The sequence below is a fragment of the Sander vitreus genome, chromosome 6, assembly GCF_031162955.1.
Source record: "Sander vitreus isolate 19-12246 chromosome 6, sanVit1, whole genome shotgun sequence".
Lineage (NCBI taxonomy): Eukaryota > Metazoa > Chordata > Actinopteri > Perciformes > Percidae > Sander > Sander vitreus.
In genome coordinates this window covers 22,166,404-22,183,193 of record NC_135860.1, presented here as the reverse complement: position 1 = coordinate 22,183,193, position 16,790 = coordinate 22,166,404, and the positions used below count along the sequence as shown (strand labels likewise).

General features: G+C 39.2%; 1 protein-coding gene across 1 annotated transcript in view; it reads left to right on the top strand.

Moving 5' to 3' along the window:
• The window catches only part of LOC144519920 (CUB and sushi domain-containing protein 3-like), a 262,641-nt gene that overhangs the window by 121,232 nt on the left and 124,619 nt on the right, over positions 1-16,790 (top strand). Inside the window, exons 32-34 of the mRNA XM_078253451.1 lie at positions 15,061-15,174; positions 15,824-15,922; positions 16,315-16,515. Of these exons, the coding sequence (XP_078109577.1) occupies positions 15,061-15,174; positions 15,824-15,922; positions 16,315-16,515 (414 nt within the window). The remainder of the gene's footprint in view (positions 1-15,060; positions 15,175-15,823; positions 15,923-16,314; positions 16,516-16,790) is intronic.

The window sequence follows — 16,790 nt, the reverse complement described above, 5'->3', positions numbered from 1 at the left end:
AACAAACCCTGTTCCTTTGGACCACATTTTGGCATGGCACATTTTGCACCTGATATACTAACATAATGTATGCAAGTAATAACCATCCATCCACAATATCATAATATGCCACAGTGTAATTTAGTTCAATTATGCCTGAAGCATCACCTCAGTCATACAAATACATTTTAGTTTGTGCATAGGACATGCTTGTCCTACATGACATATATTTCCAATGTGGTTACCTGGTTTCTACTTTTATCCTGTGCATACATGTTCATAGAGGCATTTATGCACTGTATTCCAGTTGATGATCATAAAAATGATAATAAAAAAAATAGCTGGCAGTAGACATCAGTGCTTAAAGCACACTGTGAGTATAGTCACTAAAAAGGCTCTTCATTCATTTGTGAGCCACCATTTCTTGGTCGCTCAGCACTCGTAATTATGCGCTGTGCATATCTTATTTTACTTTGACCATTCAAATGTCGTTAAGGTACAATGTGCATCTGTCTTGCCTTTGATGTTTAATTATTCTGTCTGAAATGATGGTTATAGTCATATTTCAAATAATTCTGCTTCTTTTTTAAAGAGATGAATTATTCATGGCACTCAACATTTGCCTTGGGCACTGCTTGTAAACACAGACATACACTGCCCCACAGGAATTCACTCTTGTTTACAACAAGTCCATTGGCTAGCATGTAACGTTTTTTGTCCTACACTTCCACGGTGCATGGCTTTTTTTTCTTTTTTTTTTTTTACATAAAAACAGGGAGATTGACAGTTGAGATATTTTGACAAGATAACACTCCATTGTGTGCACTTGTACACATGGAAAAAAGAAATATGTGGATACACTTTGACAAAAATGCCAAACCGGTAAAGGTAAATTGGTACATTGATTTTTTTCTTTTTTGCTGCCTAAGTTTGTGTGGTTTGTATTTCGCCTCAGGATTTGTTTGTTCGGTGCAGCCTCTTTTCTGAATGTTTGATGGCTTCATAGGTGAGACAAATTCTTCCAATTAGCAGGGCCTTCCATGGTATTTCTTGTATATGTATATTTTTCCTTTTGCAAGGTAGTATGTGCTTTTTTGTTTTGAGTTGGATCGTGCATTGTATATCCCCAATGAGATATAGCTACATTCGCTCCAACTATCATCAACTTTGTAGATAACCTTTGAAAATCAACTGTGGATCTAAAAATCTCATTAAAATTGAGATGATTGTCAGAACCCATTTTCATGACTGAAGGTGAAAATAGAAGCTAAATCCTAAGGCTCTTCTTGCAACACTCCCACGAGTACCACGATATACACTACATAAACTAACTTTAACAAGGTTATGGAGCAGAAAGAATAATTAAACACCATATTATTTAATTGTGGTTAACTTTGCAAAAGTTGCATGTCATCCTATGGTAGTCTCTAACTGGAAGGATGCTCATAATGAGTCATTGGTAAATTTGATTTTATAGACACAACATTCAGTCACCTCTGTTTATCTGCCTGAGGCTTTTTATAGCTCCAGTGTATGTGTCTGTATAATACTAACAACAACATATGCATATTGGTTGCCGCAGAATGTGTCAGGAGGCGAGACGGGAGCACTGACAGATTGCAGTAATAAATCTGGGCTGTAACAAGATGGTCAGAGAAGGAGTGTGGAGAGAGACCGGGGAGACTGCAAGAGGTAAAGGGAGTGAGTCTAACTACGAGAAAGAGGCACATAGATCTTGGTTGAATGTGAAAGGCTCAGAGAGAACACGTTAGATGGAGAGTGATAATAAGTGATAGAGTTATAATGAGCGAGACAGGGAATGAGAAGAGGGAGAGAGAAACGGAGTGCTGCTGAGAGCGATCATAGAAACGTTGACCCCCGGGGGCTGATTGTTGACTCATCAGTGATGTTCGCTGGAGAGTAAGAAGTTATGCCTGGGGCCACCCTGGTAGGTAGGCAGGCAGGCAGGCAGGCAGGTAGGAAACTAGGTAGAGATATATATAGATAGATAGATAGATAGATAGATAGATAGATACATACATACTGTATTGATCCCCAAGGGGAAATTCAAGGTCCCAGTAGTAACATGACTTGCTACATCCCAGACAAAAAGCATTACCTTGTCTGTCTGCGTCAGCTTACAGTATATACACTACCCTCAGTGTGATTAACCTCGTATGAACTGTGAACTCTGCTCTGGCCCCACCTTGATGTAGAATGTGTGTTTTGATATGGGGCTCAACAGATACACACGTCTGTGGATGTGTAATTTGAGTGTGCCGAGCACTCACTTGATTGACTGGATTTGACAACCAGTGGTTTTCAAGTTGATGGGATTCTGTGTACCCATTGTGCGAGTGCAATGGCTTGTGCTAGTTGTCAGATACGCTACTGAAGAGTACTGTACACAATTTCAAAACTCAGCAAGTAAAAGAGATAAAGACCCAAGCAAAAAGAGGGCAGCTCAAACTGGAAGTAAAAGTAGCTGGTTACATATCCTTGTCCTCTTCCTCCTCTCTCTTCTCCCTTGAGGTGACCAATACTTACAGCTTTCAATCCACAGCGGGTAGTTTCTACCCAAGATAGAAGCCTAATGTACTGGATGCAGCTTGTGCCAAGGTGCAGCCGCATACTCCCTGCCAAAAGGGCTGATGCAATTTCACTGTGATAATGGGTCATTAAAAAATATATGTCTGTGATGTCATACAATCCCTCTGGTTTCTGTAAATGAGGCTTGTGTATACTGTCACAGCCCAGAATCTTAGAAGGCCTGTTCTGCCACAAAGCAAAGACCACAGGTAGCTCTTCCATAATTCATAGCCAGAAGGACAAACATATGCTGCCATTTTCCTTACCTTTTGCTGCTGCCTGTGCTGTGATTGTCTTTAACACCTTATGTGGTCGTTGTGCATATTTTGCCTTAGGGCATGTGTAGCTAATGCAGTGACTTTGGGCAAAAATGGGCTTGCATTTCATTCCAGTAACATTAGCTGTGTCCTGAGCAATTGCTTTTCACAGCATGACCCAATGCTAGTTTAACTGAGTGGCTCTGTACCAGTAGGAACTTCAGTTTCCCACCTATTTAATCTGCTGTCATCATGCCCATGTAGCTTGACTGACCAAAAATATTTTTGTTAAATGTAACTCTCCAAACGCAAACATATTGTGGTTATAGCAGATAACATAGTTAACACATAACCAGTGTACAGAAGAAGTGAGCAAATGGAAATCAGGACATCAGTGTAAACTAGAAAATGCGTTTTCTGCAGAAAATGCTTGTGAATGCTGAATAGCTAAATTGCTAAAGCTAAACTGGATTAATAGCTTAAATCTGTAAGAAGAAGTTGAAGTAGTGAGACTAGTTGGAAAAGTAGGAATTGTTTTAACTGGTATGCATTTCATTGATAAGTTGAATAACAACACTAATGTAAAAAAGATGTGGAATAATTAAAGTTAAGCTAATGTGAAAGCTAAACTGGATTGCCTGTTAAAATGTGTAAGAAGAAGGTGAAGTTGTAAGAAATACGTAAATTAATAATTGTTTTAATTCGTATATATTTAAAAGTTGAATAATAGCCATATTGTATGAAAGTTGTAGGCGTTACAACAGTGGCACAGCAGTGGCAAGCGAACAACAATATAAATAACAATTTGACTGTCTGGCAAAAATGCTGCGTCATGCTTTCTAATCAGTGGCCATGTTTGTGTGTTTTGTGATGTGTTTGTGATCTCTGATGTTTGTAATCAGCTAATGACTCAGACTGCTGCCATTAAGGGACACTGATACCCCTTTTACACGTACATGGTTATTTTGAAAGACCCTTCATTTGTGCCCTTTGTTTACACGCAAACGGAGAATTCGCCTCTGAAAACGATTCTTTCTAAGAACTCAGGCCAGAGTGGAGATTTTGGAAAACTTTGTTTGCACATTTGCATATAAACTGAGACAAACGGAGGTTTAGGCAGCCGAGGAAGAGAAGAGAGAGGAAGTGATTCGTTGCTGTTGCTGCTATTTTCATGATTCTGATTGGCTAACGTGGGCTTGAGCTTGTCGTTACACTGCCACCTACAGGTTTGGCATGCTCTTGATGGCATTGACAGCATATTTAGCCGGGTACGTGTAAACGAACACTTTTCTGAAAACTGACAGCTGTGCACGATGTTATTTTCGAAAATGAAGAGGTTGAAATGTCCGTTTATGAAAATAGCCGGCCACGTGTAAACATAGCATGAGAGCGACCTGTGAAATAAAGGCTCAGAAGCCACATGTCCTTTGGGAACGTTTTGATATAAAATGTATGTGGAAATTAAAAGAATGTGGGCATATCAGGGATTCAAATAAGTGGTTCCCTGTGCTTTTGCGTGGAAATGTCAAGGATGTTTAACATGGGCACCGAATGGAGGAAGATTTGGAACTGTTGTCATTTGGAAGCTCATAAAGCAAAATGTCCTATTGCTTTAAACAGCACGTTTTTGTGTGACAGGTGGAACTTAAACCCCATAGACTCTTTTCACAGAAGACATTTAACCTCATCACAGCAATACAATAAAAAAAACAGGTGGAGCTACTAACATTAACGATGGTCTGTTCCATTAAGTGTCCCAAGATGCATTATCAACATAAGCTGATAACAAGAAAAGTAGGTAGATGGGGTACTTTGATGAGTGAATGAGGAACAAATGTGCAGGCAGGTAGCTGATCAAAAGAGTAATATGCTGATGATGGAGGTGTCGTGAGCTGGATACTTACCAAGGTTGCCTAGTGGGCAGGTGAGGTATAGCTGAATGTGGAAAATAAACATAACACAGAAAGTAGGGAGAGAAAGAGGGTGAGAGGCTGAATAAGATGGATGTACAGATGATGCAGGTATCTCTGTCACATCTTGATGGCAAATTGATAAAGAAGCACAAAACTGTGATGAAAGCACTTTTTTGGATAATTGAAGTTGGAGGGCTGACTTAAGCTTGACTGTTTAAGACCTTTGAGGCAGAGGGAGAGAGAGAGAGAGGACCTTCAGAGGCAGTCAAGGTTCACTAATTAGCTTCCACATAATACCTGAGAACCAGAGCCTTTTATCTCATACTCTTTTATACTTTAGATAAATACTCCACCAAAAGTGCTTTATCACCACCGAGAATGAATGTACTAGCAAGGTTTTGTTGGGTTTTAGCCATACCTAAATAAAAAGGAACACAATTGTAAATGTAATGCCACTAATGGGTGTAACCATTTAATGTTACCTTAAATATTTAATTGCATTTCCGCAGGACAGTATGATTCCTTGCCTTGTTTTGTATTGCTTGTGGATCATATACTGTGTTATAGTGTAGTTTCAGATGGATCACAGTGATGTACATGTAATCTGACCATAGGCTCTTTTTCTATTTTTGCCTAATGTGTCAGTGGGATTAAACTTTAAATAATTAACTTCAAATATTGAAGTATAATTTCATGTGTGAACGTGGAGAAAAGTAGTTATTTAATACCAGTATCTGCTGACGTGTCGTGTGTAACAAGCTGGCAGTCATCTGGCATTGGTGAGCCAATTGAGTAGGTAGTTATTAATATTGACATCTGAGGCAAATATACTGTATGTTTTGCAGACTTGTTTTTAAAGCCGTAGACTGAGGAAAATAATTTATCTATCTATTACTTTTGCTGCGGACTCATTTTGTCATTGTAATGGTAATAAATAAATATATGTGAGATTTGATATATCTTTGGTCATCCACTTGTTTTTATTCTATGTGCTACATAGAATAATTTTACCACTGACTACATGATAAAACCCTATTGATCTGTCTTGTTGTGAGAACAGTGATCATATATGTGCTCCCATACCTGTGACTAGAAGTAATGCTACTCATAAGTATAACCCAAAGGCAATCCAGGAGAAGATTGGTTTGTTCAGGTCAAAGGCAACAGACTCATGTATGTGATAAAAAGGACTCATGTGTTTCAAAGCATCTATGTTGCTGCTTAGACATACATTCATAAATGCTGGAAGGCATTTAAACATAATGAACGTCAGTAACACCTCTTTAAAAAGATAAAACTAAACTGTATTACGCTCTTGCAACCAGTGTATGTATACGCAAGATAATACACACAGGAGGATCTATTCTAAACCTTGCATTGTGGAATTCTTTTACATGAGTTTTCTGATAATCCATCAACTACATACAGCACACAAGTGGGCCAAATAGCAGATGGGGGAGACTGAAAGTGCCTTTCTAAGATTATGACATTTCTCTTCCCTGCTGTATTGTAATGATCCTATCTGCAGCACATGCCCTTGTTTTTGACAGGGAATAGACTCCATTCCAAAAGCTGAGATGATAAAGGAGTCAGATGAAAACTAAACTGAAAAGTGCAGCCATAGTTTATAGTGGAGAGGCAATAGCATTAAACCAATCAGATATGTTGTCTATTCTCCAGCCTCTTCTGCTCTTGTTTTCATTTTATAGGAGAGCCCTTCAGAATCCCGCACCCTGACCATTACGCAAGCAATTATTTATTTAGAAAATACAATGTTTTGGTCTTAGACCTCCATCAGGTAAATTCACACATAGGAGAGCCCTTACATTTTTCTGGCTGCATTGTGAAATTTACAATCAAAGTAATAATTCCCCTAATTTCAACTGATGTGAACATAAATATAGGAAACACATCTGTCTTCAGAAAATGAAAGTCAATCAAAAACCAAAGCAACAGTTACCCTGCGTTGTGCAGTCAACAATATACACTTCAGTCCATAGTGTCAGGATCAATCCCTGTGCAATAACCCTGAAACAACAAGCATCTATCCTTGCAGGCTTGGCCCAGTTTGATGTGCGGCTGGTGTAATACCATTGCAAGATGGTCTCTAGTACTCATTATGATTCTGTATAAACATGTAATATATAATTGCTTAGTATTAGGGATGCACCAATTTATTGGCCGAACATCAGTATTGGCCAATATTATGGACTGTCCTCACTAGTTTGTTGGTAGGCGGTCACCTCAAACTTACTAATTGTAACCCAAACCATGATCTTTACCTAAACCTGACCAAGTAGTTTTGTTGCATAAACTAAAGTAGTTAAGTTTCACAATGTTAACCACGGTTTAAAACTGCGACCATTTCACAACGTTAAATAGAACGTTAAATATTTTGTATAAATATGTCATTGGCAAAGGACCTAGTATGTTGTTTAGCTATGAGGACGTGTTGGATATTAGCCTTGTTGACTGTCGGCAAATAAGATGACATTCACCGATGGCAGTAGCCGATGTTTATCTGTTGTGTCGCATTCATTTTGCACTGGCTAAATGGTCATTCTCCAAAAAGTAGAATAGGCTGCAGCTGCTGCTTCAGAGAAAAAGCCACTGGCTGGACACGACTCTGGCATGACGTAAGAGGGCAACGGGTGCTCACGTGTGGTTTGTTTATAAATAAAAGAAAATGTCGGCCTTGTGGTAGTATTACTGCCTTGGAGAAAGATCAGCGACAAGAACGTTATATTCTGTATGAAAAACACAAGAGGTAAAAGGTAGCCCTATTTGTGTTTCTAATTGCTTTTGCCTTTACATTTAATTTGTTTGACAAAATAATTTTTTCCATTCAAAGATAGTGCAATTAAATGCAGAATTACTTTAAAACAATTCAGTTTTTTTTATATATAACAAAGCTTTCTTTCCCTGGCAGATAAGGGAGAATAAATAACAAAAAAAGGACAAAACATCGGCCAAATTGTTATTTTAAACAACGATTTTGCCCCAGAATTTCACACAGGGTGCATTCCTGGTTAGTATATACGTATCTGCCATGGAAGAACTATAGACGTTATTAGAAACGCACTAAATGTAAACTTATTTTTTTAATTTTCAAGAATTAAGACAGGGATAATAATTGAGGCAAAGAAATTGGACCAAATGCAGTGACCCATCTTGCCAGCTTAATACGATACATGTTATTATTGTAGTGTAATTGTGTGGAGATGTTTTCGTGGCACTCATTACTCCCCTTACTACCATCTGCGCACCATTCAGACCCCACAACATACTGTACTAAGACATTGTTACTGACCAAGTGCATCCATTCATCACCACAGTCTACACCTTTCCAAATATATATTTGTAACAAGCTTTGTTACAAAGCACTCATCCCAAAATGGTTCCAGGAACATAGCAGTGATCTTAATTTACTTTACTTCTGTGCACTTTCCCCAGATCTCAGCAGAATAGAGCACCTTTGAGATGTGGTGGCAAAGGGATTTTCACAGTGTGAATGCACTGGTAAATGTCAGCAGTAACTGTGTGTATTGGGTCAGAATTAAACAAGAAGTGGGAACCATCACTCTGACGGAGTTGAATCCATGCCTCAAAGAATTTAGTTTGTTTTGACGCAAAAATGTCTTATGCAACTCTAGCTAGGTACATCTTATGAAGTAAATTTTGTGTATGCGACTGCTCTTCTTAAAACTCCTTTTGTTTTCTGTAAATGGTTTACACTGTTTTGACTTGATGGCTTCAATCATATGAATAATTTAAAGTCCCCTAAATCCATTAATATATGTCAGAAACCGCCAAGGATAGTAGAAACCATCACAGCTTCCTGTCACATTTTTCAAAATGACTGCTTTTAAACAGAAGAAGAATTAGATTACCATCACATTAGAGTAGGATCAACCTGTAATTATGCTTTTTCATCATTTAAGCCAAGCAGGCATAGTGGTATTAGATAGAGGAATGCACTATCTAATACCAAAAGAGGTATCCGATTAAAGCGACTTACCTGCTTTGGTATAATTCAAGGTGAAAATCCAGGCATGAAAATGTTGTCAATCGTTCAAGTGCATTAAGTTGCATTACCATGACTGGGCCCAGAGGACAAAAGATTCATCAAAGTCCTGTATAAATTAGGTAACAAGTTTACAATGATTTATTGACTTAATATCTGGACGTGATTACAGCAAAGGAGCAGATTGGAGACATGCATGGCTGGTTTTGAATTAGAGGCAGAAATGAGCGACACTGTACCTGTGAGAGTGTGTTTGTGTGTGTCTGTGTGAGTTCACTAAGCAGGGGAGAGCAGCCTATTCAACATAGCACAGTGTTGGTATGCTAATACCCTAGCAGTGAGCTGTCCCTAAGGGGAAAATCCTCTCTTATACAGACCCTGGTTCAGCCATAGGCATTCTCACTCAACAGATAAAGAAACAGGTCAGCCTGTGATGCTCTGTGTGAGCACACCTTATTTTGTGTGTATACCTGCGTGCATTTTTGTTTTTTTGGTTGTCATTTGTTCTTGGCTGTTGTGTGTATTCAATCTTTTTCATGTCACACAGAGGAAGAAGAAGTTATTTTAAAAACAAACTGTTACACATAACCCCACATTTTCTCACTCCATGTCTTCAGCACTGTCATTTGGTCGGTCAGTCCAAATCACCATGTCAGCGTATTGCCTAAAGTAGCTGTTAGGGGGCGTTTACTCTCTCACTTTTGTGTCTTACTCTGTCTCCTATTCTCTCTCTTGCCATGTCCATTTTAGCTATGTGGCAGATATAATGGTTTTACGGTGCTATACTGTGAGGCTAAAAGCCAGAGGAGATCCGACCGGCTACAAAGTGAAGAAGACAGAAAGCTTCTCCATAATTCATAGCCAGAAGGACAAACATATGCTGCCATTTTTTTACCTTTAGCAATTGCCTCTGTTACCAGTGTTTTTTTTTACACCTTTTTCCCGGTGGGCCTGGTGTGTATTTTGCCTTGAGGCATGTGAATGTTGCTAACAATTGACGAGAGCTATTACTGGCCATAACAGCCTTGCTTTTCATTTAACAGTTTCAGCCTTTAGAAGTCTGCTCATCACAACATGACCCAATTTATAGTTAGCCTGCATTACTGTTTACCAGTTAGAGCAGCTACTTTCAATAGTTTAAAAGTTTGTTCTTTCTATCTAAACGGAATTATTCGTCAAGGTTAATGCTTGATGAAGCCACACATACTTTAGTATTTAAGATGAGATCTTGCTATTTAGGAATGGTGTTTCTCACAGATTAAACCCACCTTTTAAAAACAGGATGGTATTTCATACTAATATTCTTTCAAACCATCCCACACACTGGATCATTAAACTGAGTGAGACAGTTGGGAATTCATTTTCTTGCAAAGGTTAAATAACAGTAGTTGTCATACCTTATAAATCCAATTCCATTATGGTTGTGATACCTGACCCGTAGCCGAACATAAGCAACTCAGTGCCTGTGATGTGGGCACGGTGTGAGTGCTTTCTCATATGACAGGAATGGCACAGTGTTGTTGGCCTAATGGAGGTTTGCCTAAACCTTAGTAAGAGCCTGTCTTGTGCATCGCCTCAATTAACCACCAACACTGTGGCTGTTGTTGCCTGATGGTTGACAGATTTAAGCTGGTGTTTGGGAAAAGCACAGTAGAAGCTAATAAGCTCAGACCCATGGTACACACAAAAATAAACTTATTGTGGAAATGTGGTAAACTTTCATGTGTAGCTTTCACAGGATGCCTGTGCACCAGAGGGCGAGGTTGAGGCTATAATTTTACCATTGGTAATGCACACACATTCACTACATTTATGCACACTGGCATGCACGACTGCACAGACACAAACACACATTGTATCACAGAAGTAGTCATCCTGTCGACCATGTCTATTGTTGGAGAAAGATCTGATTATTTTCAAGGGCATGTACACATTGACATAATCTGGAATTCTTAATTAGAAATAGTTATGCAGGACATTATTTAGGTAATTCTCTGTTCATTAGCATACGTTCTCAGTAACCTCACTGCTCTTTTACTCAGGATAAGATTTAATTATAATACTTTTGTAATAAACAATATTGTTCTCACGTGACATGTCATTAAGTAAAGGAATTTAATTAAATTAAAGGTCAGACTCTACAAAGACATTGTCTAGATGCCCTCTCCATGCAGTTCACACAGCATGATCAGCAGGGTGCCTTTTGTAGTAACCATACATATCTGCTGTGTACATGACTTTTCCTGCCTTCTCCTTTGAGAAAAAAATCAGAAACCAAAAGGGAGAAATTTGAGAACTTGTTTCCCTACAATCAAATTGCTTCATTTTAGACCAGCTTTGCATTAAGCAGTTTGGTAACACCTTATTTGAAAGGGTATGCAGAAGACTGACATGACACCTGTCATGAACATGAAGGAGTCTTTATGAATGACAGACATTGTTTTTTGTTAATGTCAAGTTGCCATGACACAAACATCTCAAACAATGCCAACTTTGCATTAAAAGTGTGATTTAAGTGTCATTCGGGTTTTCCGAATGACACTTAATGAAAAGTCATAAAGATTTATAAGGACTCTTGATGTTCATGGCCGGTGTCATAAATAAAGTGTTACCAGAAGTTCTATAATAGACAGGCAGTCACAGGTTGAGATTAGGTTAAGAACTGTACCATAGCTTGTTGAATGAGCCACCACACAAACATTCACAGACAAATCTTGCACTGCTAACATCAGTTTGCAGGCTAGATAGCTAAATGGCTGCTCAGCTGCAGCACATTCAATCATGCAAATGTTACTTTGGAAGGATGCCTAAACCCCCCACCAAATAAGCGCACCTAAGTCTTCCATCAAGCGAGGGAAAACACAGTAACTGTTCTGACAACTAATGCCAGTATTTTCTTCTTTTGAAATTTCCGTTCCGTGACGCAATGTCCGCTTGTGTTTTGGCCTGTGTGTTGGTATAAATCGCTCATTTTAACAGCAGGGCCGTGTTGCCAGATATATAAATGTAAAAAAAACGCAAACCTAGCATGGTACAGCTGTAGTACAGCCATGGAAGCAGCAAACAAACAAACGGGATCAAAGGATATAGATTCTACCCAACCTAAAAAAACCTTGGCGTGTTTCTAACAGTTGCATGACCAAAGATATAACAAACCCGGGTAAATATTGGAGATGTATTTGAAAGATGGAGACAGCTTAGAGCCCAAAAGGACACAGAGTTCGCTAATTTCCTCCTGAACAGGTAAGCATTAGGCTTCAGGTTAATTTATCATGGCTACTAGGGAGGGGCATTTTCAGTCATTTCAACATTTGTGTACTCACATTGAATTATATAGAGTACTCGAGTTAGTTACTCGCAAAAACAATTGACACAGCAAGTAAAGTGATCCAGACTGGTCCTGGCTAATAGATGTATTTATTAGTAGGATAACGCCTTGAGATTAATCATCTCATTTTCGAGGGGGTCCTTAAAACAATTAAACAGTAAATACAAAACACAAAATACATTCACAAATACATACATCACTACCAAGCCTAATTGCTCCAACAACAACAACTGATCCCTCCCTCCCCCATATGCACACAAGTAAAAACACAGTAAATTTCTATACATCCCAAATATGCTGCTATTTAAGTAGATGCACAAACAGGAGCCAACTCATAAAATAAATAAATAAATCAACAAAAATCGTAATATGTCAAGTTAGAAACAAGAGCAGGTTAATTATAAATAATTAAAGACAGATGCCTTAAACAAAACAAATGAAGTAATTGATCTAAGTGAAGTGGGCAAGGTATTCCAATCAGATGGTGCTTTAAATTTAAAGGCACGTTGTCCAATTTCTTTGGAGATTCTGGGAACAAAACACAGTATGTCTCAGACTATATGTTGATCTATAAGGGATTAATTGTTGTTTCAAATAAATTGGAATAGTTAAAGAAAAACAATTTAAAAATAAAATGCAACCAGTGAGAATGCCTTCTAGATTTAGGTGTTAACCAATCAAGCGACTCATACATCAGGCAATGATGGGTTCTATAAGGACACCTCAGAACAAATCGACAGAGACTGTTATAGGCTACATTGAGAGGGATAAGATTTGTTTCAGAGGTAGTCTGATAGATAACATCTGCGCCATGCTAACACGCTGGTAACGTTAGCGGAGGACCAGGCAAGCGGGCCACGTCTGTTAACAACGTGTAGCCTGTTCAGTGGCCGTAGCCGACAAACAATGAGTAATTTTAAGCCAAGAAAGGGTGGCTGTATATCGGGTAGAGAGGGACCGTGCATTTGCGCTATTTTTAGCAGTTGTTGCCGTAATTTTAAGCTGAAAAAGTGTGTCTGTCAGTCGGGTAGACAGGACGGCAAGGTAGTGGTGTTTTTAGCGGCTGTTGCTGTAATTTTAAGCCAAGAAAGTGTGGCTGTCAGTCGGGTAGAGAGGACGGCGAGGTTATGATTTTTTTAGCGGTTGTTCCTGTAATTTTAAGCAGAGATAGGGTGGTTGTCATTTGGGTAATGAGCTCTGTGTGAGCACGGGCTTTTATGACTGCCAACATAGCCAGCATCTAACGTCAACTACTGCACTGCGCTGTGGAGTAATGTCTGGCTGTGTGAGACTAGCGTCTAGCAACATTGTTGGATGTTACGTTCTCAACCTGGCAACCTCCGTGAACTTTGAGTCTGGGGAGGAGGGGGCGGGGGAGACGACTCTCTCCAGTATTTTGAATTTGGACTGCAATAATTATTTTAAACACTAGCTGTCAGTGTTATATATTGCACCTTTAACAAAGTACTGGTTTCACCAACACTAAAAAAATCAAAACAAGTTGTCAGTCAGAACATAGAGCGCATCCGTGACATTCGTGTTGTTTTCCTGCTTCTTCTCGAACATTTGTAGAATTGTTTCAATGTTTCTTCATTCCCAAAATGCAAGACACATTGACATTAACTACTGTTACTGGCATATCACAATTCTTGACAAGGACGGGCAAATAAATGAAGTTCACCTTATCTTCGCTTTCTCTGTATCTCAGAATCTCTCACTGACACACGAACAATCAGCAGAGTCACAGCGTCACATGAAAGCCATGTTACATGGCTGATTTTCTGTTTTGTTTATTTAGGATTTATCTGAAATCTGTAATTTATCTAAATGAAATAAACCAAACATGTATCATGCTTCTGGTAAATGTGCCTTAAAAATATTAGAACTACTGCACTGAACACAATTAAGAACTATAATGTTCTATTTTTCTTCTGGAGATGCTCCGTTTTAGATGGCCATAGAGTCAAGTTCCGTTGCATTTGTACCTGTATTCAGCCAACAATTGAAAAAAATAAAACTACTGCACTGTGTGCCAATGTGTCACATTTTGCATTAATACAATTATCTTAAAGTGCTCATATTATGCTCATTTTCAGGTTCATACTTGTATTTAGAGGTTGTACCAGAATAGGTTTATGTGGTTTAATTTTCAGAAAACACAATATTTTTGTTGTACTGCACATTGCTGCAGCTCCTCTTTTCACCCTGTGTGTTGAGCTCTCTGTTTTAGCTACAAAGTGAGACATCTCACTTCTGTTCCATCTTTGTTGGGAGTCGCACATGTGCAGTAAGTACTGCTAGCTAGTCAGTTGCAGAGCATGAGGGAGTGCCATGCTAGCAGCTAGGCGAGCATTATAACGTGTGTTACAAAGTGACGCACGTTTGTCACGGAAGTAAAGGCTGGACTACAATAGAGCTGTTTGGAGCAGTTTGTGAACAGTGTTTTCTCTGGAAGATGGTAAGTCCCTTTGGGGTGGACTTTGTTTTTTTTTCACTTTGTAAACCTATACTCTGCACAAAAAGATATATAACACAATAAAGTGGAAAAGCCAAAAAGCACAATATGAGCACTTTAAATGCATTTCAATAAATACATTCTGACGATCATTTTTTATTTAAAGTTTTAAGTGTTATGACTACTGTAATTGGTTGGGTGGAAATGTGTCCATGGTGCCCATCTGGGGAGAGACATGCAAATTAGATTGGATACATGACTTCTCAAGCGAATTGGGGTATTCCTGTCAAAACAGCATTAACATCTGTGTTACTGGTTCAAGGTTTCCACTTTGTCAAAGCAGCAGCCAGACTCTTCAAAGTTAATTATTTCAATTTTCACCATCTTACCTATTAATTGCCTTCCAGGGACAATTTCTGAATGTTGAAATAAAAGTTTTGTATGCCACCATAATGTTTTGATGTACCTGTAATTTCCTCTGTTCTTTTTCTCCCCCCCTGCTCCTTTCTTTGCAGTGCTGTTTGGTCAGTTTGTGGTATTCCAGACTTTGGGCAGTGATGTGGTCGAGATCTATGACGGATCATCCACAGATTCAGCCCTTCTTTCCTCAATATATGGATCACACTCAGGTAAAAACATAACACTGGAACCCTTAAATGTAGTGTCTTATGTATGCTTCTAGCTCCTAGATATGAATGGGACCGTCAAGCACAGCATTTTGCACTGCAGGCAAGACAACACATCCATCTCTCAGTTCAGTTTAAAGCAATAACTATTTTTCCCAGACAAATAATACATCTAGAAGTCCTAGCTAAATACTGCCAAGGATAAAGAGTTTTTTTCCCTTTGTACATTTGTATTATGATGATATAATGAAACGCCATGATACAAAATACATTATGATTACAATTGAATAAACTCATGAGATCCAAATAAAAATAACAAAAGCAAACCAGCTGTTGTAAATTGTTGTCAAACTCTACTTGATTAGACTGTGACATAATGTCAAAACATTCAAAGTAATTGGATCTGTCATTTCCAGCTATAACACTGGAGATTTAATGTAGATCAGATTAAACTGTAAATTTAAATCACATTGACATGTTACACAAAACTGAATCAATATTCTTCTTCATTTGCCCAGATTAATTCACAGTTAAGGTCATGCAGAGCTTATGTTCATAATTTGTCAATTATGAGTTACTTGATATCTGTGGACATGTGTAAACAGCATCCTCTGAAAGAGTTGATAATGTCTCCTTTGATTTTGTAAATTAGGCGAGACACTCCCTTTGAGTTCAGGAAACAAGATAACGCTCAAGTTTACCACAAATGGAACAGAAACAGCCAAAGGATTTCACTTTGTCTACCAAGGTAAGGCTGCTTTTTTCTGTTACGTTTGCAGAATTTTGATGTGCAAACTTTTTTGGTGCATTGAGTGTGGTTGCTAGCTTTTGAAAAAAAGATACTTTAGCCTTGCACTCATCACATAAAGGGCTGTTCAGTAGAGTGCCATTGGCTGTGGATGGGCATGGCTGAGCAAAGCAGACCAGCGTGATGTGGAGTCGAAAAGCCTATCCTGGCACAGTAGACGAGAGTGACTAATGATGTGCGAGGAGATTCACAAGGGCTTCACCATTCCTCTCTGCCTCCTTTGTTTTGCCATCTTTCCTTCTCCCTGTCTTTCTCTCTATCACACCCACCCACCACTCTTTGTCTTTGATTTTCTTCCTCTCATGCTCGCTTCCTCCCCTCTTATTCCTAGCTGTTCCCCCGGACAAGCGCCTCTCAGTGTAGCTCGGTCCCTGAGCCCCGGTTTGGAAAGCGGATAGGGAACGACTTTGGCATCGGTATGGTGGTACTGTTTGAATGCAATCCAGGCTACACGCTGCACGGCTCCAACGCCATCAGGTGTGAGGCCGTGCCCAATGCCCTGGCCCAGTGGAACGGCACTGTGCCCACATGTGTTGGTAAGCACACTCATCCTCCAACCCTCGCCTCACCCCCTGCTTGCACTTACACGCACGCACACACACACACACACACACACACACACACACACACACACACACACACACACACACGCACACAGATCCAAAAAGATGGAGCAGGTGCACAACGGTTGGTGTCTGCTTTTTCTAGTCATTACTTATCCTAATGTCTGTCACCCATTGCAAAGCATCCGACTATCTCTGGTCTTGATATTTCAGACAGGAAGAAAGAGGCAAGGACAAACAGAACAACA